The following is a 23,651-nucleotide window of genomic DNA, read 5'->3' as shown; positions in this document are numbered from 1 at the left end:
ATTAAACATAATATTAATATTCCAAGAGGAAGATAGAGTTTTTATAAATAAAATGCTTCAATAATTAAAAAAAAAAAAGAAAAAAAAGAAATTAAAATCGAATAAAATAAAGATAAATTAAATTCTTACGTATACTTGAGAATCTCAATCCATTTTAATGTTATGCGCCTTGAGGAAACTATTCATGTCAAACCACGTCATTCTCTTGAGTATGATGCGTGGTCTTTTTGTTGGTTAGAGCAGTTTTCGTATGACTTTCAAAAACTCACGGCACTAACACGCTCATGACACGCCAAAGGATGCGCCAGACCAATCGCATTGCTCAAGAATTTACTCTTCATCCAGTCAAATACCCGGAACACGACATAAATACGGCGCGGACAAGGTCACTCAAAGGTCGCGGCACCAGACCAATCACATAGTGCGAGAAAAAAATCAGCCAATTAAAATCCTATAAAACATCACGGTTACGGCACGGCACGCTTACGGCACTGAGCTTTTCACAGTCGTGCGATAATTGTTCTATGATGATGGTGGTAATAAGGAGGAGGAGGAGGAGGACGCTGGTTAAAAAGGTGATGATGGTCGCGAAGATGGTGGTAATGATTAAGCCATTTGGAAAAAAACATTTAAACTAGCTTAATAAGCCTGAAGCGAGATGACGTTTTACCCCCGTCCCTAGACCATAATCCTTTTCACATCACTCTTGTTCTTTAATTATGACTATTGTTCCTGTATTCTCTAAGGAATCAAAAATTTTAATATGAAAGAATTTAAAAAACTATTATGGTATAGAGTCGGGGGTAAAACGTCATCTCGCTTCAGGCTTATTCAAAATCTAACCACACCGGGTGAAAAAGGTACTACTTTTCAAAGGTCAGCTAAATTTTTGTTTACTTTATTTCACATTTTTATGATTTCTTTTGAGGTTTTAAGGATCCTCTTACATTTTCTTATATGACACCACAGACAACTAGCTTGGGTGAACTTATAAAATATAAAGACTAGTCACAAATCGTTTGTAAAATTCAACCAAGATAGCGACTGCAGGAACCAAATTTCTCACAATATTACATGTTTTTCCATTTGATTATCAAGATATTTTTGCGATCCTAGAGCGCTTGTTTGCAGCTTTACTCAAAGGTATCACGTGACATCCAACATCCCGTGACGACTTAATAATTTTCTCATATTATTACATGCTTTTTTTATTTTAATCTTCAAGAGATGTTTGATTTAGGGCCTTAATTTCAACGGAATTCAACCAAATTACTTAAATAATTTCTTAATCTCAATTGATTTTAAAATTATTTATTATTTTCGCAAAGAAAGATTACAACGTTAGTGCCTCGTTATCGAGTGAAGGCTTGGTTGGCATTTCAATATGGCGGACAAGAAGAGAAAAGTGATTCTTCTTTGGATTATTTACAAAGCTGCAAAGACGACGCCTTTTGACTTATTAATTCAGGTATTTACAAAGTACAAGAGATTTTTAATCTTATGTTAAAGATCTTAGGTTGGCTATAATAAGAAATGTTAATCTTGTAGTCGCGCAAAAACTGTCTATAATATGAGTCCGCCATGTTGTGTCTGTTGTTCTGGCGGAAGGTTTTTTCGGACAAACTCTTTTCATTGAATCCTATTTTTCGTGTACTAGTAAGATTTTCTTTAGAATCTAAAGGTTTTTGTATATTTTTTATTTCGTCGACCCCAAAAAAGTGGCCGCGTTGACTGAAGTTGGATTAAATTCTTCTTAACATTCGTCGTGTATAGTAAGCTTTATACATTTTCAAAGGTTCTTAGTTGCAAAGTGTTTATAAGATAAGATAGTCTTGGATCCTGAATGACTCGTACTTTCCCAGAGTACACCGCAGGAGATGGAAAATTCCGGGCTGAATGACATGGCTTATAAAATAGCATACATATAGACCCCTAGCAGCACTTTGGAATGCAGCTCAATCTGGGGGACAAAAACAATAGGTTCCAATTCTCAGGAGATTGGAATTCTTTTGTTTTGTCCCCCAGATTGAGCTGCTTTGACATCACTTGCAAGGGGTCTATTGCTTAGAAACTTCAATCCAGCATGAACAAAGAACATTGTTGGAACAGATATTTTTGTCTCAATCCCAATAGTCTTTCATAGTCTCCTTTTATATGGATTGGACTTTGGCTTAGTGTAAGCTGTGAGCCGTTATATCGTCCCCAAGATATTTTGTAATATATTTTATGCTTATGACATCTTTTGATAGTTTTCACAGCCGTCATGTTGGATAAATTTAGCAAAAGATTCATCATCCGTATCTTGTTATGTAGTCCAACATGGCCGCTGTGTGCTTTGTTATTTTATTCTCTTCTTGGGAATGATTGAAAACCAGCAATAAGCCTGAAGCGAGATGACGTTTTACCCCCGACTCTATACCATAATAGTTTTTAAATTTCTTTCATATTAAAATTTTTCATTCCTTAGAGAGTACAGGAACAATAGCCATAATTAAAGAACAAAAGCAATGTGAAAAGGATTATGGTCTAGAGACGGGGTTAAAATGTCATCTTGCTTCAGGCTTATAGAACTCTTTACCTCATGCATTAAAATTTCTCATTTCAGACCATGTCATTCCCTGGAGTATTATTTCTTTGTTTAACGGTTGCACATGAGAAAACACATAAATATGGATACAACTTAAACAAAGAGTCTTATATTCAAGGGGAATGACATGTGGTCTGGGAAATCTTTATAGACCCCTTGCAGTACGTCGGAATGCAGCTCAATCTGGGGGACAAAATAATAAGTTCCAATTCTCAGGAGATTAGAATTCTTTTGTTTTGTCCCCCAGATCGAGCTGCTTTGACGTCTCATGCAAGGGGCGTATGCACAAGCTGTAAATATTTTGCCATTATAAATGGATTTATTTGCATCAAATAGCATCTGAGCGATGCAGCGATGCTTTTGTGTGTAGGTATTTCAAACTCTATCTTTTTGTTTTGTTGTGCCTCATGATTAAATAGTCTTTAAATTGAGAATTGACATCAAATTGAGGGAAAAAAGGCTGATATAGTCTTGCGTGTAGTCCTTTAATGTCTTTAGCCATCTTCGCCTCGCAATGAAAACTAGCCTTTCGAAGATGTATGAAAGCAAGGCTTTATTGGCTGAAGCACTCTTCAACTCACTCTAATGAAATGCGGCTTACAGAAGCATCAAAGTGAGGCCCATAGGACATTGATAGTCTGTCATGATGTAATACGACTTGTCCTTCATCACTTCGCACATCAAACTGAGGCCAGTAGGGCTGAGATATTGTAGTGTACAAGTGAAAACCGTCTTTAAATTAACTTGCTTCGTTTTTGTCCATATTAAACTAAGCTTCCCACGTACCTTTCCTGTTCGTGCTCCTCTATCGTCTCGCTATTTACTAATTCTGATATTTAAACCATCGCAAGTTTATGTCACCCTGAAGATATTCACATCAAATACAAGCAACACCAACAGAGAGAGTGCAAACTTACAGATAATACTATGAAGACCGCTGGACAAGGTAGACATGGCACCGTTTCGTCGAGAAAACACGTCTCGTTCGTAAACCTCAATGATGGGCTTCCTGGGGCTGGGAGATACTTTAATGACTTCCTGGGTTGCTTTTATTGGCTCGTTTGACCTATCAGGTTCTGATGTGCTATTACTTGTGCTGTTATCTGTGACGTAAGTTGATGATAAGTTGGTGTTTGGCTCCATTGTTTGTTCTAAAGACGTCGTAGTCGTAAGACCGGTCGTTGGCAAGGGTGTGGTCGTGGGTGTGGTCGTTGGTGGTTCCTTAGTGGTTGGCTTGACAACTGTTGACAAAAAAGTATAAGTATTGACATCACAGCTTATTGTATAATTGATAGTCACGTGACCTAACATATATGGTATAGTCTACTTACCACAACTAAAAATCACGGTGACATACTTGTAAACGTTGACACAAAAAGCACCAAGATTACGATCGTCCACGTCGAAGCTACACTCTGTTTTCCCCACGCAAAGTTTATCTACATTGGGCTTAACGTTATTTTCTCCACAGTCTCTGACAACCTGTCGATCTGAGTTCGGTTGACAGATATTCTTTTCGGACAAAAGGCGACCGTATTTTGCCGATAAAATCTTGACGCTCAATGATCTGTGAGGACAAGAAATATGCATGATCTGGTCATCGCACGCGTACATCACTTTAGGGACGGTTGATTTCTGAGCATCTGAATGAAAAAAAACAGTTTTAACGTATTTTAACCACCGTCACGTGATGGCAGTCATGAAAGGAGGTCCATGTCAACATTAGAGTTTTTCCGCTGGGAAACTGAATTTTTTTCTCCTTGTAAATCAGATCAGACTACATCCAGTAGCCCACTTTCCGAGATATGCTTTGCTTGTCGTGTACAAAGGTTTCAGTACGAGGCTACGTGCTATTATCACTAAGCATTATGCACGAAGTCTCGCGTTGAATCCTTTGTGCGTGATAAGCGAGGCATGCATGAAGAAGTGGGCTATTGGTCATGCCTCCTGTCATGGCTGCCATCACGTGATAGTTTTGCAAGATTAAAATTTGCATTTCTGTTTTGAGGGTTTTGGGTGAACAGCGAAAAAGCTATGTCAGAATGTGTACAAAGCGGAAACCAAAATAGCAGACTACAATCCTTTGCGCATTGTAATTTAGTAAAGAGCGCATTGTTCCTCGGTGCTGACCATAAGGATTGCAGGCTTTAGGTATATGACATTGGTAAAAATAGGAAGCCCTGTACGAAGCGCGCGAAAACAGCAGTTTCAAACGTGAGGTCTAGAGGTTACTCCTCTCTTAGTTTTCTTTGGTGTTTAATCTTGAGGAACTCGTACACCAATCACTCGTACACAACTGACCAATCAAAATCCTTTATGTCAATAGGTTATCAACATAACTGCGGGAATCCATTTAAGTGTTAGGTGCCGAAAAAGAAATGGGATGAGACACTTTGGCGCCAGAATCCATGGTGGCCAAATGATAGGGCTAAAATATTATCAATGTCCTGGAGCGATGTGATTCGTTATTCGATATTACACTTGTATAGGATGTCTGAAAATGGCTGTGCATCAAATGAGTTGATTAATCGCGTGCCAAATTCAAGTGCTTAACTCTTTACCATAGTAAGAACAAAAACATTGAAAGCCTTAGAAGTGTCTGAAAAATCATTAATACGTTAGTTGTATTGATAGAAGTTTAAATCGGAATATTTCGTTTTCTTCAGTGTTAATGAAATAAATTTTTAAAAGAAAAAACAGCGAAATAGACAAAGCTTTCTGTAATCTTTCAGATATTATTAATTTTGATTTCGTGATTATAATAGTTCACAATAATTTAATAATATTTTTAGATTCCATGAGTGAAATTTACTAAATTCTTCGAGTTCATACAGTCTTACAAAGCTTAAAAACATAAAAAATGCTTTGCCAATTTTTTTAATGAATTTTTTATCTCAACTAAGATTCTAACATCGAAGTTGACATCAAAATCAAAAATATTGTTGCGATGTTTATCTTATGTTTATGCCTAAAAGATGTTGAAAATCTCGAGTACAAACTCATTGACAATATTTTCAAGGGGTTATCGGGGAGTGGCCTTTTCAAGTATTGCATTTTAAGACCAATATGACAAGACGTACCAAAGCTACAATATGCTAAAAAACACCAATTCATCTGCACTAATCTTGTCTTAGGATAAATTTAGCTTTCCAAAAATTTAGTTAAATTTAGCTTTAAAATTTCTCGAAATTTCTGTGATATTTAACTTGTTATTTTTCCATACGTCAGTCTTTAAATTGCCCATTCTTTCATTTATTTGTTATCACCAATACCTAATAATAAGAGAACATACTAGAAAGCTCTTCTTAGCTACTACGATAACAATGAATATTTTTCTTCAAACTTATCTTTAAATTTCGGCTTATCGTTTTGGTGTATTTCAATCATTCTTTTGATCGTTTGATAAATACCTGACCAAGATCCGAATCTCATTATTATTATACGAACAAAAAGTTTGGGATGCTGGAATTTTCGTCGATCCCTTTGAAAATTCAGTTTCTTTGATTTTTCTTTTCTTTTTTTCCTTTTTTTTTTCTCTTTTTCTTTTTTCTTTTCTTTACAGACTGGAAATTTTTGACTCGTAATATTTTTATTCTTATTTTAGGAAGTAAAAAGATGACGTGATAATGTGGTTTATTGAATAATTCTACGATGCTTCTCGAGATATATCGTAACGAAGAGAAATAACTAATATTTAAGACCTTCAAAGCGATATTTTTATTTCTCGTACGGAATGCATAAGCAAAAATATGTTTTTATCGTCTCCAAAAGCTTAATTTTTGAATGCAAATTTTAGTATCAATTTTGTTTTTGCTAATGCAAATATTTCATGTTTATCCAAGATATTTCTTCTAGAAATCATGTTTTTGTGTGATTAGAAGAAGAGTGCCTTTAATTGTTCTTCAGAAATAAGAATTAAAACAAAACTCGATAATTCACAAATAGGAATCGTGATAGGATGTTTCACAGCCGGGGGCCTTCAGAATATTGATGAGCCATCTCGTGTATAAGGTTACCTTTAAAAAATATAATTTAAAATAGCTCTCTATTTTCGCCAGCGAAAAATGGCTTCAATTAAGTCAAAGAGTCACATGGAATAGCAACTCCGGGTTATGACTCGAGATCAGAGAGATAGTTTGTCAACACACCAAGATAACCCAAGTATCATCTTGATTTTCAAGTGTCTATTAAAATATACATGCAAACATTTGACTTCTTGTGTAATGGAACTGCAAGCTGCATTTCTGACAGTCAAGAACATGATAAGAACCGACTTGTAAGCCATGTTTTAAAGAAATAATATGTATTTATCAAAATACAAATTAGGCGATCAATTGAAGAAAAACTACCATGCCGTGCTTGCGAAAGTTTTGACTAAAACACAGTCTCAACACTAAAAGCCGAGGGCATTGAAGACTCAGGCCCCAGAATTTCGCGAAAATGATATTAAATCCTACTAAGTGTTTCTACGACGCCCTGAAATGTTTTATTATTTTTGGCGTTTCGTTTTGAGAAACAGACTCTAGTACGCGCCGCCGTACTCATCCGCGGGAACCCAGCGATAACGTTCTGTCGCTTGTTTCTCGCTTTCATTTCTAGAAGGGACAAACGTGCTTCAGAAAAATTCTCGCTTCCAGAAAAAATCATGTTAAAGTATTATTTCTAGGAGCGACAAACGAGCGACAGAATTTTATATCCCAGGGTTTCCGAGTGGTTGTACTGAAGTGAAGAGACAATCCTTTGTCAGATGTTCAGAAGTTTATAGTATAGCATTTGTCAGTGAGTCAATGTGGACATCACTCTGTCATGGCGGGATCCTGGAGTTACAGATGAGGCGAGTAATCGTGGCACAGCTGCCGAGAGTAAATTCCCGCCATTTTGACTGACATCCGTCTGAAGATGGCGCAAGCTATTGCTCAAGGCAAATTCGGAAGCTCACTGTTTTTTTATTTTAAGTTAATCTTTGAATTAGAAAGTATTCAAATAAAGAAAGTTTTGTTATTTTTCCTTTCTTCATCGTTGAGACTGCTGCTTTTTTTGCTGGTTCTAGATCTGAGATAAATCAGTTTTCTGCGAATAAAAATCTTCCGGTATTTTGACTTTGCTAGAATTATCTAATCTAACAAAAATATTCCAAAAATTCAACAATAATTTTCTTTCTTTCTAAAATCGATTCATTTTTGCTTAGTTTTTCGTTACGTTATGCGGTTTCGTTTTGCTTAAACTGTCATTCAAATTCTAGCCCTCAGAGTTTCGTACTAAATGGTATAAAAATGATCTTGCAACTTATCTAGCTTATGAATGGCTTTTCCCGCTTAGCTTTGGCAGATTTGGACACCGAAAAATGAATTAAGACATCTATTGCGATGCTTAAAATTTTGATTATAATAGCCTATTTGTGTAATGTTTTCAAATTGAATTACACGTCCGACACGACTTTGGTTGGCCGTCCTTATTTAGGGAAGTCTTATTCCATAACATAACCTTAGCTTGGACATATATTTACGCTTAAACATGTAGCTTTTTTTAGTTTTGAAAAAGGGTTTCGGTTTCCCTGCTGAGAGTAAGTCGCCAAAGATGAAACACCGTGTTATAAATTATATCTAGTGTTTTTCAAACACTTTTTCAATCTTTTTTGTAATTCAGCAAAGACTTAAAGAAAACATTTGAAGGAAAACTTTAACTTTTCTCTCTCTAAATTTTAAAAAAATTCGAGCACTTAGCGCGACGAACAGCCGTACATTTTACGTTGTACAATAGTAGCGTGCATTTAAAAAATATCATTTCATGTTTTCAGCGTTCTTATGGTCACTTTTATGATAATTACATAAATTGGTGATGGTTAAAATCGGCTTATTCCCACGGTTCAATTCTGCTGTTTCGTAGTTGACCTAAGTTAAACGCAGCGAATCCCGTTTACTACAGACAAGTGTTTTATTTATTGGTTGAATAAATCAACGCTGGTCCGCGTGCTTTCTAGGGCATTGAGAGTCGAAATGGTTTTCTTTCGAAATTGCCCCCTTGAGAATGCGATAACAAAAAGCGATATCAGCTTTAGTGTCATTTGTTATCAACAATTACGGTCACAAGGAATTCAAAAATGCTTGTATTTTGAGTAAAATAAAAGTTCGATTTTTGACCCGAGAGTTTTAGTTCAAATTCCTTGAATTTTAGTCCGCAAATTTGGCAAAGATTTTTCTCAAGTTTTTTTCTCTAAGTTGAAATTCGATTGAGAGAATTCAAACGGACTAAAGCTGGGGCTTTACAAGGGAAAATTTGCGTTTGAAGATTAGTAGAGAATACTGAACCGCGAGTAACAAGCATAAGTAGTTCTGAGGAAGTTGAGCAAAACGTTAAAGATGAAAAAAAATTTCACGTGTATGTGGACCTGTCTCAATGCCTCAGTAATCAAAATAACTCTACGGTATTAAACAAATAGCTTTGACTTACCACACCGGCTCACAGAATTGAATAATCCCCCGCCAAGAAAAATCAAAAAAAGCGAGAAAAAACCTTGTGGAAATCCCTTCATTTTGGAAATCATGAACACTGTGAAAACTCGAACTAGTGGCTGGTCTATAAACCTAGTGACAGACACTAGCCTTGTCTTGGTGTTGTCTTTGCTATTGAGTTCGTCATAAGGACTTGTGTACAGTGAGCCAAGTGATAGGATAGACAACTTGGGCTATTCATCTTGACTCCTCCCTCTTATTAACGCCAGTTGCTTATTAGCACAGGTTTAAAGACAGATTCTCTATCAATAATTCATCACCGTGTACTCTCTCTTGTTTCGCTATTCACCTCTTAAAATGTTAACATTGTCTATAGACAATGGGGACAAGAAAGGCTAAAATTTTCTATGATCTACTTTGCTGTACTAGGTTTTTGTATTGTAAATTGGACTCGGCCGGCCTTGAATTTTGAATGTGTTTTGGAATTTTATCATTGATATGTTCAGGCCTGATGATGCTTGTAGTGACTGACTCGAGTAGTCTCAAAATAGATTCTGGGGTTAAGAGGCGTGCTTAATTGTGTGGTTTGAAACTACAATCAGAAACGGTGATCTGAATTTATTGATACTCATCAACCACTAAGATATCTTTGGCTGGAAGAGCTGGGTTCCCGCAAAGAGTCTTTTGAATACCATCTGCAATTTTGCATGCTGAACTCTTTCTCTCACACTGGGCTGCATTTCTAATCATTTCGCCTAACAATACAGAGATATTTTCTTTTCTCTTATACGCAATGTACTCCAAGCGAACCACAAAACAATCTTATAGAACCGCCAGTCAGCGTAATACATTTTTAATTTTTGCATTTTACCAAGAAAGAAATAAAAATAACAGTGACTTTCGAGATTTCAGTTACCATGACGACGACACCCTCAACTGACACCTTAAAAACGCAAGGGCAGTTCAATACATATTTTACATCAAAGAGACCGGCGTTTAATTGGAATTATTGCTCGCGTTCAAAAATAACCTATAATTGATAGTAGTGTATACAGAGTACTGCACCAGACGTCTGGGATGGCATTGGGTATGAAAGGCGACAAAAGGACTCTGAGGTGACACTACTTCCTACTAATGAAGACTATGTAGAAAGTAGCGCGTCTAAAACTCTTCACAAACTAGGAAATGGTAGAGTACTATATTATCTCCACATCACACTTTATTTCATTGAAAAGAAAAAGTAGTTCTTGACAACAAAAACGTACATGAATTTTTTTCTCAGTTTGTACGGCGCCATTCTCACCGAGTGTGCTGAGTATACTTAAACTTAATCTGTCGTAAAAAATTACTTACTTACTACTTTCAATTTTTTCTACAGTTAAGACTACCTATATTTATATAATTCATATTTCTCTTATTTCATTTGACACAAATCACCAACAAAAACAAAAAACAAAAAAATTAACAGATAAAATTATATTGATATTTTTCGTATTAAGTTTGTTCCGTCTTAAATTACCCCCTTAGGAAAGTTCCCGAATTTTTGCAATTTTGCCTCGTTATTATTTTCAATTTTCACTGATATTGAATGTAACTGACTCGCGTCTATAAACTTCAAAACCAGACGAACAAATTAGTATGTGTAAAATAAAGAATCATTATGTACACAAAATCCATAAACAGAATCTACAGAATCTACAGAATCAGCCTATTCCAACCACAAATACGAACACGAGGATTAAAGTATTTACCTTTTTTTAATTGGATTTTCTTCACACGTGTTTTGTTTATTGCTTTTTACCGGTCTCTTTGCACCTCTTAAATGACAGGTATAAAGCTTGACAGATGAGAATGGTGTAATAACCAAAAAAGAGCGGTTTGGAAGGATGTTTGAGGAGATTAGTGGGATTACAAACGAAAACTGAACGCCTTGAGTTTTAAAATACAGTAGTTAGTTATAATTTTTCTCAGTACACTTCTTTTTCCGTAGTAATTTGTTTAAATTTATGCTTTTTGAATTTTTGCCCGTTTCGCGCCAAATTGCAAAGTGTTTTTACGCTTCCATACTAGTTTTTCTGGCCAAAATTTTAAGGATAATCTTCCAAAACCCAAAAGAAAAAAGAAATAGCTAAAACTGTCTTGGTCCGGCAGGACACAATATTTCACACGGTAAAAATGAATTGAAAAAAAAAATCCAAAATTATTATTATAAATTGACGCTATTATAAAAGACTCGAAATGGATATTTTCTTAACTGTTAGCTGAAAACTAGCAAGCAAAGTGCTTCAATTTCAAAAGCTTTTTTTCGAGAGTCTATCGCTGATAATGGAGATTTGCCTATCGGAGATAAAGCAAGCCACGTCCTCTAATATTTTCTCACGGCTAAACGACACTAAAATTTAGTTCGTATACCCTAGCTAAACGCTTTTTATCTTTCATATCAAATCAGAAAGTAAAAAAATTATACAAGTTCTTAATAAATCATTCGATAAAACTTCGTAAGTTTATGAAGTAAGATGAAATCTAAGCAACGTGGTTTGATAATAAAACCGTGAAAAAGCTTCTTAATTAAGTGGACATTTTCTCATCTTCTATCCAAATCTTTTATTAAATCCCTTAATCTTTTATAATTTTTTGCTGCTAGCAATGTATTAGGTAGGATTCTAATTATGATTTATCGAGGAACATTTTATGATTAGTACAAAACATAACCGCAAACTTATTGTAAGCATGCTGTCTTTTTGGCGCGCTTTTACTTCACGTCACTTGCGCGCGCTCAGAAAATTTCCCGCTCTTTTTGCTTCACAAGGGACGCGCTAAAATTTGCTCAATTTTTTCGTGTATCATTCACTTGTAATCTCTTAGCACAAAAGTTATATTAAACCAGCATGATTTCAATGTAACAAACAATTCTCACACAGAATTCTTCAAATACTACTGAGATTTCATGCAAATTCACGACTTTATTAATAAAACGCTTGATAATAAGATATTTTTTGTTATATTTTTATACAAATTCAATTTATTATAATTCATAACTGTACAATTTATACAAAGCAAAAATAGTGATATATATATATATATTAATTTATGGAAGCTTCTTCCGGAAACGTGTGCAAGGGGCCTTAATCAATCTATGCCCTTATTTTAAAACCCAGTCACTTTCGATCAAGCAATGCGTATCTAACGTTGAGAAATAGTAATACAAAACTGCCTCCTATGCGTAAGAAAAAAAAACATTTGGACTTCAAAACTGTAAGACTTCATTTCCCGTTCACTCTAAATAATAAAGATATATATTTACTCTGTTCTCCAGAAAAATTATAAATAAATATTGTGTCGTCCTTTTGAAGGACTAATTTGAAGAGTGTTGTCCTTTGAGGAAAACCATAAATCCGACAGATTTCCTTGTCAAATATCAGCAGTGTGAAGCTGTGTCAATATAATTTCATTTGTCATTGCTCAGCCCGGTAGTCGTTAGCCGTGTTTTAATAAGAGTATTGTGCACCCGTGTTTAATGTTAATATGAAAAATGTCACATGGGCATGATAATTGAGTTGCTATATTGTGATATTTGTAATAAATATAGGTATGAACAGTTTGTAGAAGGATATAGACCCCTCGAGTCCCGAGAGGAATTGCTCTGGGGACAAAACGATGGATGTTTGATGCAATGGATATTCCTGCATTCTGATTGGCTGTTTAACTATAGCCCTTTTAGTGATAGCCCAGTAGTAGAGAAAAACAAATAAATGGATTGGAAATTTTCGGGATTTGGGTTAATTTGTTTCTCCTTTTAAATCTAATTTTAGTGTGTTGAAAACATTTCTTGCAGTCATTGTTCGGTAAAAATTGCGTCTCAATGAAATTTCTAGCAGTAAAGCCACAGTAATTATGCTGATGCGTGCGCAACTTGTGCATGCGCATCACGTACCATTCTATAAAACCACAGGCATCCCAGGCTAGCGTTCCTTGTCTCCAGCTGCTCAGTATCTGTTTGTTCTTGTTTGACAATCGACGCGTGTTGTGCACGTGATCATCACGAGTACTCAAAAGATGTTTCACGTGATTACTGCGTGATACAATTATTCCCGACATCCTCTGCGTACTGATCAGACACGAACGTTCTTAATGCGTCAATCTCTTGTTGTATCTCTTGAATTTTACGAATCTTGCTTTTCAAGCCTGACAAATCATCTCGTAGGTCTTCAAATTCATCACCCCCTAATGATGGTCCTGATTCAACAAAAACATAAGGAGCATCTCAATCAGTCTGCAAGATTAAAACTAATAAATCTATGATTCAAAAGTTGCCATCTTGTGTCGTCATTATCAAAATGTCGTGACCTCATGACAACCTGTGGTGACGTCACTACCAACCATGTTGTGATGTCATTGCCATAATGTCGTCGAGTCATCACCATGTGAATTGATCACCACCACCGGTTGTGAGGTAATCTCTGTCATGTTATGACGTAATATATCAGTGTGACGTAATCTTTTTCTTTCAGAGAGGAAAGTTTTTTACAACATTTTACATGTTTATTAAAGTATTAGTAATAAAAATCTTACCTCTTAGTCCCAATAATAGCGACATATTTGGATCTTCTCCTTTCTTCCTGGCCATACATAGCTGTACAATAGCCTTTAGGTCTGATACGCACTTTGATAGCTGATCATTACAAATAAACAAAGTTATGAATGCTGTTTGGTCAGAACAACCCACCCTCCCCTCCCTAAGTAGTTTATCACTAAAGTGTTACGTACTTCCTTCCAAAGCTTTCTGCTCACTTCTGTCTTCTCAGATTCTTCCATCTTGGCTTTCTGAAACTAAAGGGGAACGTTTTTGCACTAAAGAATAAATTTGAATTAGTGATCGTTGGATAGCAGATATTATAGTCTCGCTCTATTGCTTTCAAACAATTGTTTCAAGTCAAGGCATTTGGGTCAATACAATAAATATATTGATGGTTTTCAACCATTCCCAAGAGAATTAAATAACAAAAGACACGGCGGCCATGTTGGAGGATGTAACAAAAGAATTCATTGACAATTCTTTTGGTAAAGTCCTCCAACATGGCCGACGCGAAAACCATCAATAGAGACTGATCCAAATGAAAATATTGCTTGAAGACTTATTATTTGCTAATACTCCCGTTTAGATGTGAGAAAAGAGGGACTTAGAAGAATTGGTGCGAGAGAACTGAGGAAGGAGAAAGAGAGGACGCTTTTCATCATTTCCTTCCCTCCCTCCCTCCCACAGGCTGATTTGTTACATCATACTGCAGACCACATTCAGATCATAACAAAGGAGAGTTTTATCATATCTATATCGGAAGTAACTCTACCTGGTCGCAGGACGTTTTAAGGTTTAGATTTTGTTCCATTAGATCTTGATTCTGAGACGATAACTGGACGAAGAACAATCCACTGTTAGTGAATATATTTGGCAACGTACCGAACAGGTACATGGAAAGGAGAACAAGCTTGCTAAATAGACCTCCTCGGCTCTAACGTAATGTTTTCCCATTTCAGACCACGTGTCATTCCCTAGAGTATCATTTCTTTATTTAAGGTTTGCACATGAGAAGACACATGAATATGGGTAAAACTCAAACAAAGAATATTCTTCTCAAGGGTATGACACGTGGTCTGAAATGGGATAATATTACGCTCGAGCTCTACAGAGCCGAGGAGGTCTATCGGGTCTCTGCTATAGTAGAATGCTAATTTTCCATATAGTGACAGACAGGAAGGGAGAGAAAGATAGCGGAAGGATGGACCAAATCCACTTGGGCGTAATGTTTTTCCATTTAAAACTACGCGTCATTCCCTAGAGTATTATTTCTTTGTTTAACGGTTGCACATAAGAAGGCGAATATGGATACAACTCAAACAAAGAATCTTGTTCTCAAGAGAATGACACGTGGTGTGAAATAAGAAAACATCATGCCCAGGTGGATTAAGAGTATTATTTCATTGTTTAATGGTGGAATATGAGAAGACACTTGAATATGTATACAACTCAAACAAAGAATCTTGTTCTCAAGAGATCGAGAATGACACGTGGTCTGAAATGAGAAAACATCACGCCTGCGTGCAGCCGAACTAACTAACTATTAAGTCCGAGAGAAAATATTCGAGAGAAAAGTCCGGCTGCACGCAGGCTAGAAAACATCACGCCCAGTTGGAAGATTGCTTACTTCTTTAAGTGATTTTCTCAGTTGTTGTACTGTTTTGTCTTTTGATGCTATTTCATCTCGAAGAGCCACCACTGTGTCCTGTAAAGAGAGAAACAAAAAATGACAAAATGAACTTAATGGATGGCTTTTAAAGTTAGTAAGACCTAATATAGGAAACGCACTAGAATTTCGTGTCTTCTAGATGGCTTCCAAATTTTATCGCAAAATTTAAAGAAAATGAAGACAGGCAAGGTTTCTATGAATCTTCAACTGACCTCTTCCTGTGCAAGGCGTTCTTCTAGTCCTTTCTGTGATTTTTGTGTCTGTGCGTGTAATGCTTTCATCTTCTTGTGTTTAGCCTCTAGAATCTAGAACACAAATGAAAAATAAATGAATGATTGAAACAAACTGGATGGGAAAATACTGGATGTTAAATGTGTTATACCCGGAACAAACATGAAATTGGAGAAGAAAGAGACCCACTTATCTATATTTGCTGCAGATAAAAAGAACTTGGGGTGCTTGATGCACTATTGGTTACACTGTTTAGAGTTACCTCGAGCACCTCATAGTTGATCAAAGTCTAGGCAAGGCTAACTCACAGACCAAGTTGGAATTTGGTTTAGCCAAAAACTGGAGATCATTCAGAAAAACCTTTGAATCAAGAGAGACCCCCCAATGAACTATTCCAACATAAGATGGTGAGTCCAGGAATCAGACCCCATATAGACTGAAAGCTAGGTCCCTTTATTTCCCTTGGTCACCATCTGTCTGTCTGTCGGTGTCCATTGGTCGAAGGACTTTTGACTCGTAACCAATCTTCCTCAACTAATTGACATGGGAAGACAGACGGACGGTGACCAAGGGAAATAGAAGGACTTAGCTCTCAGTCTAGACCCCATACCCCACAGGTAAGATATGAGCGCAGCACAACTGATACTTCACCCTTGATTCCCCATGCCAGGTTACATTAGTTTATCATACCTTTTTCATTCTATTCAACTCGGATTCTAATCTTTCATTTTCCATTTTAAGGTCATCAAACTCAATCTCTGATACTGGTCCATTCTTCTTGTACTTGTCCAAGTTTGTCTCGAGACTATAAACACATCAAAACATTTTTTGTGAGGAACACAAGAAGAAGTATTTTGTCCTTTTGCAAGATAAAGCAAAGCAAATTTTGGTGAGCCAGGTTCTATGAAGGGTGGATAGTGCTATCCAGCAGATAAATCCTTTACAAGTGGATAAGTCGATGCTGTCATCCAATAAATTTATCCACTGGATAAGGATTTATCCATTGGATAGTGTTATCCACCCTTCGTACAACTGGGCCCTGAAGAATTGCATCATCTATTTATTTTTCACTCATCTATTAATTAATTCACTCATGTTAACTCGTCTCCAAGGCTGTACACAATAGACACGGTGTCCAAGCATTTGAAAAGCTTACCTTGAAACTTTCTCTTTGAGAGCTTTGTTTTCTTTATGGAATTTCTTGGCATCCTCAGACTGTATAAAAAGAAATTAAGGTATAAAAATCAACATTCTGTTGGTGGGGGGGGGGGGGGGGGGGGGATTTGGGAAAATGAACAAGGCTGGGAGAGGTGACGAAGAGAGGGAAGCACAGAGAAAATACAGAGAGGACACAAGAAAAAAGGGTTAGGAGAAAGGCAAGCTTAGAGGAATCATGGTTTATTCTGAGAGACCTACCCTAGCATTCTGGGCTTGCTTGCATAAACCCTCTTAAGGTAATTACCTTTAAGTATTGTTCCAAAACAATATACCATTGTACCAAATCAATACTTACTGATGCTCTTATCTTAAGAGAGCTTCATGCAACCAGGTCCTGGCTAGTAAAATCAATTTTATCTCTAGTAGACTGATATAGATCACATACCTTCGTTCCATAAGCATTGTTAATTTGAGCCAGTTTTCTATCTTTACTTGAGATGATGTCCTTCAACTGTGAACACTCTTCACGGACTTCTTTCAGTTACAAAACGGTTAAGGGTACAAACAGTACAAACCCTTGTGACAAACGAAAAATCTAAAGCAAACAATCTTGGTCCCTAGACCCATTTAAATTTGGCATTGTGGGTACCAATCGATATTTAGGAAGCCCTTGTCAACACAAGTGAAGTGAGTTCTGGGACACATTTGGGTCCCAAGCATTGTGTCGTGGGTGCCAATCAATATTTAGGAAGCCCTTGTCAACACGAGTGATGTGAGTCCTGGGACACATTTGGGTCCCAAGCATTGTGTTGTGGGTGCCAATCAATATTTAGGAAGCCCTCTTTCTAGTGAATGGGAACTGGTTTGTTCCATGTATTAGAAAATCATTTAATGAAAGAATTCAAAGGATATTGTTTTGATAGTGTTCTGGTGTTCTTCAGTGGTGGGCACATCTGATAAATACCGTTCAAGACTCTCCATACGTCGCCTACAAAATAATCAAGAATAATTATAGACAAAATTGACTCTGAGTATAAAGTTGGAACAGAATAAGAGTTCAAAATCAATTCTCACTTGACACTCAGGTGTTCTTGTTTAGAACATTCTATCTTGTTCTGCAGTTCAGATATCAGCTTGTCCTTATCTGATAACTGTTTAAAAGGAGAAAATATTATTCATGGTATCATAATGTACTGAGGTATTTCATAACCAAAAGGAAAAAATGGATAGATGGCCCGGGGGGGGGGGGGGGTACTCTTGCCCTCCGAACCCTGACCCTATTCCAGAGTAAAAATCGCTGAAATTCATACCCTGTTTCAGAGCAAGATCGCTGAAAACCCTGTTCCAGAGAGGAGAGAGCGTGATTTCATATACCCTGTTCCAGAGCAAGCGCGATTTTATATACCCTGTTCCAGAGTCACTGAAAACCATACCCTGTTTGGCGGCACATACCCGTATAGCAAATATAGGGGAGTACCCCCCCCCCCCCGGGATAGATGGATAGATGAGTGGGCGGAAGGGTGGATGGATGTTAGGATGGATGGATGGACTGGTGAATGGTAGGATGGATGGATGGACTGATGAATGGTAGGATGGATGGATGGATTGATGAATGGTAGGATGGATGGATGGACTGATGAATGGTAGGATGGATGGATGGACTGATGAATGGTAGGATGGACGGACAGACGGATGGATGAATGGATGGGTGAACGAACACCTCACCTGATTCTGTAAAGATTCAACATCTTTGTTTTTCCCGGCTGCAGTATCCTTCACACAAGCATCCATCTTGTCAAGAAGATATTCTGTCTCCCTGTAACATAAAAGAACCAATGAATTAAGGGAGCATTACATAGCAGCTCACTATTGCAATCACCTCTCACCTATAGATATAGACCTTTTCTGAGATAGGGAACATGGTGCATCATGGTCTAGCTTGGGTATAAACAGCTTTCCTCCATCATGCCTTATATTGGTGTTTGTCTGTGTGTGTGTTTGAAGAAAAATTTTACCTTCTTCCCCTCCACCCCCCTGCCTTTGAGACAATGCTATGCCCTTGGGTGGTGTTATAGTAGTGGCCCCATTTCTCACCCAAATGATTCCCCAAAATACTACAACATGTAAAAAGTGAAGATAATATATCAGGATTAGAAATACCCTAGTTTTCTTTGTAGTTTATCTATCTCTGCATCTTTTTCTGCTGCCATCTGTGATAACTGTGCTCGGAGCTGTGCCATCTTGTAGTGGTACTCCTGAAGCTTGAGTGTCACTACACTGTCTTGGTCACATGACTTGATGAGGAGTGCATGCTGTAGTTTAGCATCCATACTGAGTTGGTTGTGTTGAAGTTGGGCAATAGTCTTCTTTTGTCTGTTGTAAATAAATGCATTGTATCTACAGTGGACTCCTGTTATCTTGTGAAAAGGTTCAAGAAATTAGGGGTTCAAAATATCCACAGGGTAAAATTTTAGCCCCCTTCACAATTCCCTGCACCATCTTGAAAAATAACCATTACCTTTCAATAATTTGATCCTTTTGACAGATCAAGTCATCCTTGGCCCTCAGCAATGAGTCCCACTTATCTCCATCATCCGTACTGTGAGTACTAGATGGTGTTCTTGATCTGGATGAACTCTTGGGTGTGGCATACCCATCTAGGGCACTTGAGTCTTGCCGCAGAGGTGCAACATATGCTATAGATGCATTTGTTCCATACCCTAGATCAAATTTATATGGTTTTAGTATAATTTTAGACTTGAATACAATTATTCAGATCAGGCTCAGTGATTATGGGGAATATAAATTTACCTTGCCGCTTGAAGGCTTACATCTGGGTAAATATTCCACTAATAATCACTTTGCCTTTGGCGAATAATATTGTTAAATAATTGAAGTTTGAAAGAATGAAAAATGGAAAAATGGATATTCTCTGTCTGGTTGTTCTCATTTTTTCTCCCTTCAGAGAACAAATGGGCAAAAATTCCTTTTTTGCATTAAAAAGGAGGATCTTTCTTCTATATTTTGTATTTCCTTATTGGCGGGCTACCTGTGTCTACAGGAAGCCCAGGGAAGAAAAGACACAATGAGTGGTGCCTGTGCATAAGGTGACTGAAAGGAGTGGAGGACAGGCAAACAAACAGCTATATACAGGGTACTATGAGCTATAAAATAATGTACCTTGTTCATAAAGGACATTTCCTTGGGTTAATAGCTGAGGTGCATTACCACCATACTGATAGTTAGCAGGAATCGCAGGTGCTGTTCCATACATCTGAATACAATAAAATGATATTAATGATATCACAAGTCTCAATATACCACAGGAACCCCAATACTTGCGTTCTCCAGTTTTCCTCCCTCTGCAGAACCCGAAGTGCTAATTCCAATTTGATCTGCGAGTCAGCCGTGTCCTAACTTAAATCATCCCAGAGGTTGTTTCAGGGTTCAATCTGTGAGTTAGCCATGCCCTGACTTAGATCAGACCAGAGGTTGTTTCAGGGTTCTATCTGTGAGTTAGCCATGCCTTGACTTATATTAGCCCAGAGGTTGTTTCAGGGTTCTATCTGTGAGTTAGCCACACCCTGACTTAGATCACCCTAGTATTAGTATCAGGGGATGATAAAATTGAGGATCAAAATCAATCCAATACATACCCTGTCTATATGTTCAACTGACCCGTGGTAGCTCTTGGGTCCTCCTTCATCAAACCTCTTGCCTCCATCATCAGGTCTCTTTCCTTCGATTACATCATTCGTAAGTCCAGAATATGATGACCATTTCCTCAACGGACTAGCCCCTGGGAGTTGGACATTTTTATTTGGAAAGGGAAGAACTTGGTGCCTGGTAAATGGGTCTGTACTAGTGGTGGACTTAGGTGAAGTGTTTTTGGTGTTAATCTCTTCATTACTATTACTACTGTTGACTTGATGGGTGAGTTTGGAGTGTGGATAGACATAGACTTCAGCTTGTGATCTTGGCACACCTAAGAAATCACAACGATTATGATTTATTACCTAAGATATAGCACTCTTTTTATATTTATATTATCAAAAATGTGCTTGACGATGAGTTGCAAATTTAATATCTCTCATTTTCTCACTGGACTCTGAAGATGACTTCCGCTCAGGTTGTCGAAATGTCACTCACCACCAACAACAGTCTTTCTCAAGACTACACTCACCCGGACTATCACATTTCACAATAAATTTAATATTCATTTGATTTGAGGTGGTTAGTAACATTAGGTATACATTAAGGGTGTTCATTGCAGGGGTTTCTTTGCATGTTCAGTGGTTCTTTTACATCCCTTGGATATCACTTAAGAATAATAAATGACAGAGAGATTCTGCTTCCAATTAAAGTGATCATCTGAGCCATATTGAAGTTTGAAGTCTAACCATTTGTAGATGTAATAATTACGAAGGCAACACTTTCTCTGCATTTAATGCCCTGGGCTCAGGTGGGTAGCACTATCCAAAGGATAAATCCTTATCCAGTGTATAAATTGATGCTGTTATGTAATAAATAATTTATTATTTATGAATTATTCATCAACTGGATAAAGATTTATTTGTCGGATAGTGCTATTCACCCTTCGTACAACTGGGCCCAGAGTGTTAGCACTGATGGGGGATTGAACCCATGACGAACATCCAGCACACCAGTACTTACTATTATGTTTGTGGTGTGGTGAAGAAGGTTCACTGAAGGACTTCTCAAACATTAGATTCCTTGCTGGTGTAGCACCGTGTCCTCCATCAGACACTGTCCTTGTTTTGTGATTACTGGCTAGTCTTGGTGTTGCCCATTCTATTGACTGACCATAGGGAATACCATATCTGTCCGATGTACCTATATATATGATCAATAACAAGATTATTAAAAACTGTTAGAAATCTTGGGTTCTGATTGGTTGGGAGTATGTGCTCTATGGGAGCATACAGCATGCCTGTGCACTCTCAGTTGCACATTCCTACAAAATAAAAATTGTAATTCGTGTAGTGTTTTTTATAAAAGAAATAAAAAAACTTGCTTGCTGTTGTGTGTGCACTTTTTTGTCACTGAAAATAAGTTACATAAATGGCTTCTAGCAACAGTACTAAAATTAAAACCCATGTCTGATGTGGTTGTGTAAAGATGACAGGGTTGACAAGTTCACCAAACTTTCAATATTTCCCTAACAACCAACAAGTATCAACAAATAGGAAAACAAATCAATGCATATTGGATTATAAATGTAAACAAAGGAATGAATGGAGGAAGGATAGGAAGAATAAAAACAAATTGATAGAAGAATGTTTTATCTAAATTTATCATACTATCTTGGGTTATTTACCAAAGAAATTAGCTAATTATCTTGAATATTTCAAAAAAGCTCAAGTTCAACTTTGAAAATCATAAAATTTTTAATAAAATAAGATAAAAATAATTCCAAGGAACATAAAATTTGAGTCGTGAAAAAGCTAAGCTAGAATAAATGTAATACTCCAAGAAACAAAAGACGATTTGTACGGATTACGAGAATTATAATTTATGAATTTTTCGGAAGTTTATCTAATTTACTAAGATCAAAATTTGACTTTGGGACCTTTTCGGAGCAAGAGATGAATATTAGATCTGAAAAAAATATGGCTAATATCGATCATTTCCCGCTAAAAACCGTTGATCATAATACCACGTGTAATAAAAATATCTAAAGCAGAAGTTATTGACTGGAATTAAGAATTCGTATAGGAAATTTTTTTCTGATACTCTTGTCGAAGTTCGTGTAGATTAAAGATTAAAAGTACGCACCGTCTTCTTGGTGTTCTGTAAGAGAACTAAGGTCCGGAAGACTTGAACTCTGCATGAATTAGCTTGAATAGAAATCTTAGATGTTGTAGAATAAATAAAGAGTCGTTCAAAGAAGAGAACTGCTAAATTTTGAATCCAAAACAATAAATATCGCGAGGAATGAAGAAGATTATCCACAGCATGTAATGGCGGTCGACGTGCAAAGAAATTATATAGCAGCTCACGATGTCTTCTTGTTCAAACACCAAACAGGAGAGGAGTTTGAGTCTGTCAACTTTGCATAAATAAACGTCTCGCTTTCAAAACCCCCGCTTGAAAACAATAGAAAGACGTCGAGCAAATAAAACACAAAAAGAGCTACTGTCAAGAACGGCGTATCAACAACTTGAAAGTCTGGAAAACTAACGATAAATTGAAAAACTTACTGGACCATTACGAACCTTTCTGGATGGGAGAGGATGGCGAGGTTTTTCGGTACATATCTCCTTGAAGAAGGAGTTAATTATGAGGAATTAAAGTTGATTTTTAAGTGCATGAATTATGAAGTGTTGAGCTGTCTTCATTATCACTTACTGTATTCACTGAGATGTGACGTCATGGAAGGAACTCGGGGCATATGCTATGCGCCTTGCAACTTGAGGTGCCTTTTCACCTTTTTCCCCCCAGCACTCACAAAAAATATCTCATGAACTTTAAGCCTATCGTTACGAATGAAAACTTATCATTTTGACGGCACCCTTTCCTAGGATCAACTTCAGGATTCTATCATAGTTAATAGATATGTTGAAGTTAAAGGATTTTTTTAAAGTTGATTTTCCCCTGAACAGATGGATAGTGCCTAGTGAGCAAGACTAAATTAGCCTTGCAATTTTATTCAAAATAATTTTGTAAACTGAAATTAGGGGAATTCTTTAGGGGTTATATTTTAGTTCATTTATATTTTAACATTTCTTTTCGATTGTCGACCAGTTGTTGGAACTTGTGACTTTGTACGACCTTTTGATCGGGACCTGGTCGCCTGGCCAATCAACGACGCGAAGCCATTCAGTTTTTCTTTTTTTCAAGCTCGCAAAAACGACCGAAAAAAACTCAAAGTCTTTCCTTATGAACCAAAAAATGAAAAAAACGAAACTCGAAAAAAGAGATGAATCGCAGATGGTCATATTTCCTGCGTTCGTTTTT

General features: G+C 36.9%; 2 protein-coding genes and 1 long non-coding RNA gene across 3 annotated transcripts; 1 reads left to right on the top strand and 2 right to left on the bottom strand.

The window, feature by feature from the left end:
- The first annotated feature begins 713 nt into the window (after nt 1-713).
- LOC116298988 (uncharacterized) lies at nt 714-16,745 on the top strand. The gene is made up of 3 exons (XR_004197399.2): nt 714-1,468; nt 15,580-15,922; nt 16,257-16,745. It is a non-coding gene; the product is annotated as an uncharacterized LOC116298988 (long non-coding RNA).
- LOC116298987 (uncharacterized) lies at nt 1,296-9,286 on the bottom strand. The gene is made up of 3 exons (XM_031707590.2): nt 9,038-9,286; nt 3,919-4,230; nt 1,296-3,828 (listed from the first exon to the last, which is right to left on the bottom strand). The coding sequence occupies exons 1-3, from the start codon at nt 9,129-9,131 to the stop codon at nt 3,440-3,442; spliced, it is 795 nt and encodes a 264-aa protein (XP_031563450.1). The 5' UTR covers nt 9,132-9,286; the 3' UTR covers nt 1,296-3,439.
- On the bottom strand, nt 13,109-22,685 carry LOC116298986 (centrosomal protein of 85 kDa). Its single transcript, XM_089038534.1, has 18 exons — nt 22,470-22,685; nt 21,348-21,527; nt 20,330-20,658; nt 19,854-19,947; nt 19,192-19,393; nt 18,834-19,046; nt 18,399-18,489; nt 17,748-17,824; nt 17,587-17,661; nt 17,119-17,215; nt 16,672-16,730; nt 16,206-16,320; nt 15,497-15,589; nt 15,243-15,320; nt 14,388-14,450; nt 13,807-13,869; nt 13,612-13,711; nt 13,109-13,275 (listed from the first exon to the last, which is right to left on the bottom strand). The coding sequence occupies exons 1-18, from the start codon at nt 22,522-22,524 to the stop codon at nt 13,109-13,111; spliced, it is 2,151 nt and encodes a 716-aa protein (XP_088894660.1). The 5' UTR covers nt 22,525-22,685.
- Nucleotides 22,686-23,651: the final 966 nt, after the last annotated feature.

The sequence above is a fragment of the Actinia tenebrosa genome, unplaced genomic scaffold (genome assembly GCF_029948245.1).
Source record: "Actinia tenebrosa isolate PJP-AT-01 unplaced genomic scaffold, QUT_ActTen_1.0 PGA_scaffold5__44_contigs__length_20552954, whole genome shotgun sequence".
Lineage (NCBI taxonomy): Eukaryota > Metazoa > Cnidaria > Anthozoa > Actiniaria > Actiniidae > Actinia > Actinia tenebrosa.
This window is presented reverse-complemented; position numbering and strand designations above follow the sequence as displayed.

Excerpts from the sequence above, each read along its gene's own strand:
- LOC116298987 (XM_031707590.2), bottom strand. The coding sequence starts at position 9,131 with ATGATTTCCAAAATGAAGGGATTTCCACAAGGTTTTTTCTCGCTTTTT. Across the intron at positions 4,231-9,037 it reads CAATTCTGTGAGCCGGTGTG|ATGCTCAGAAATCAACCGTC; the intron begins GTAAGTCAAAGC and ends TTTTTCATTCAG. Across the intron at positions 3,829-3,918 it reads CACCGTGATTTTTAGTTGTG|TTGTCAAGCCAACCACTAAG; the intron begins GTAAGTAGACTA and ends TTTTGTCAACAG.
- LOC116298986 (XM_089038534.1), bottom strand. The coding sequence starts at position 22,524 with ATGCAGAGTTCAAGTCTTCCGGACCTTAGTTCTCTTACAGAACACCAA. Across the intron at positions 19,394-19,853 it reads AAATGTCCTTTATGAACAAG|GGTATGGAACAAATGCATCT; the intron begins GTACATTATTTT and ends AATTTGATCTAG. Across the intron at positions 18,490-18,833 it reads AAACTACAAAGAAAACTAGG|GGAGACAGAATATCTTCTTG; the intron begins GTATTTCTAATC and ends TTTATGTTACAG.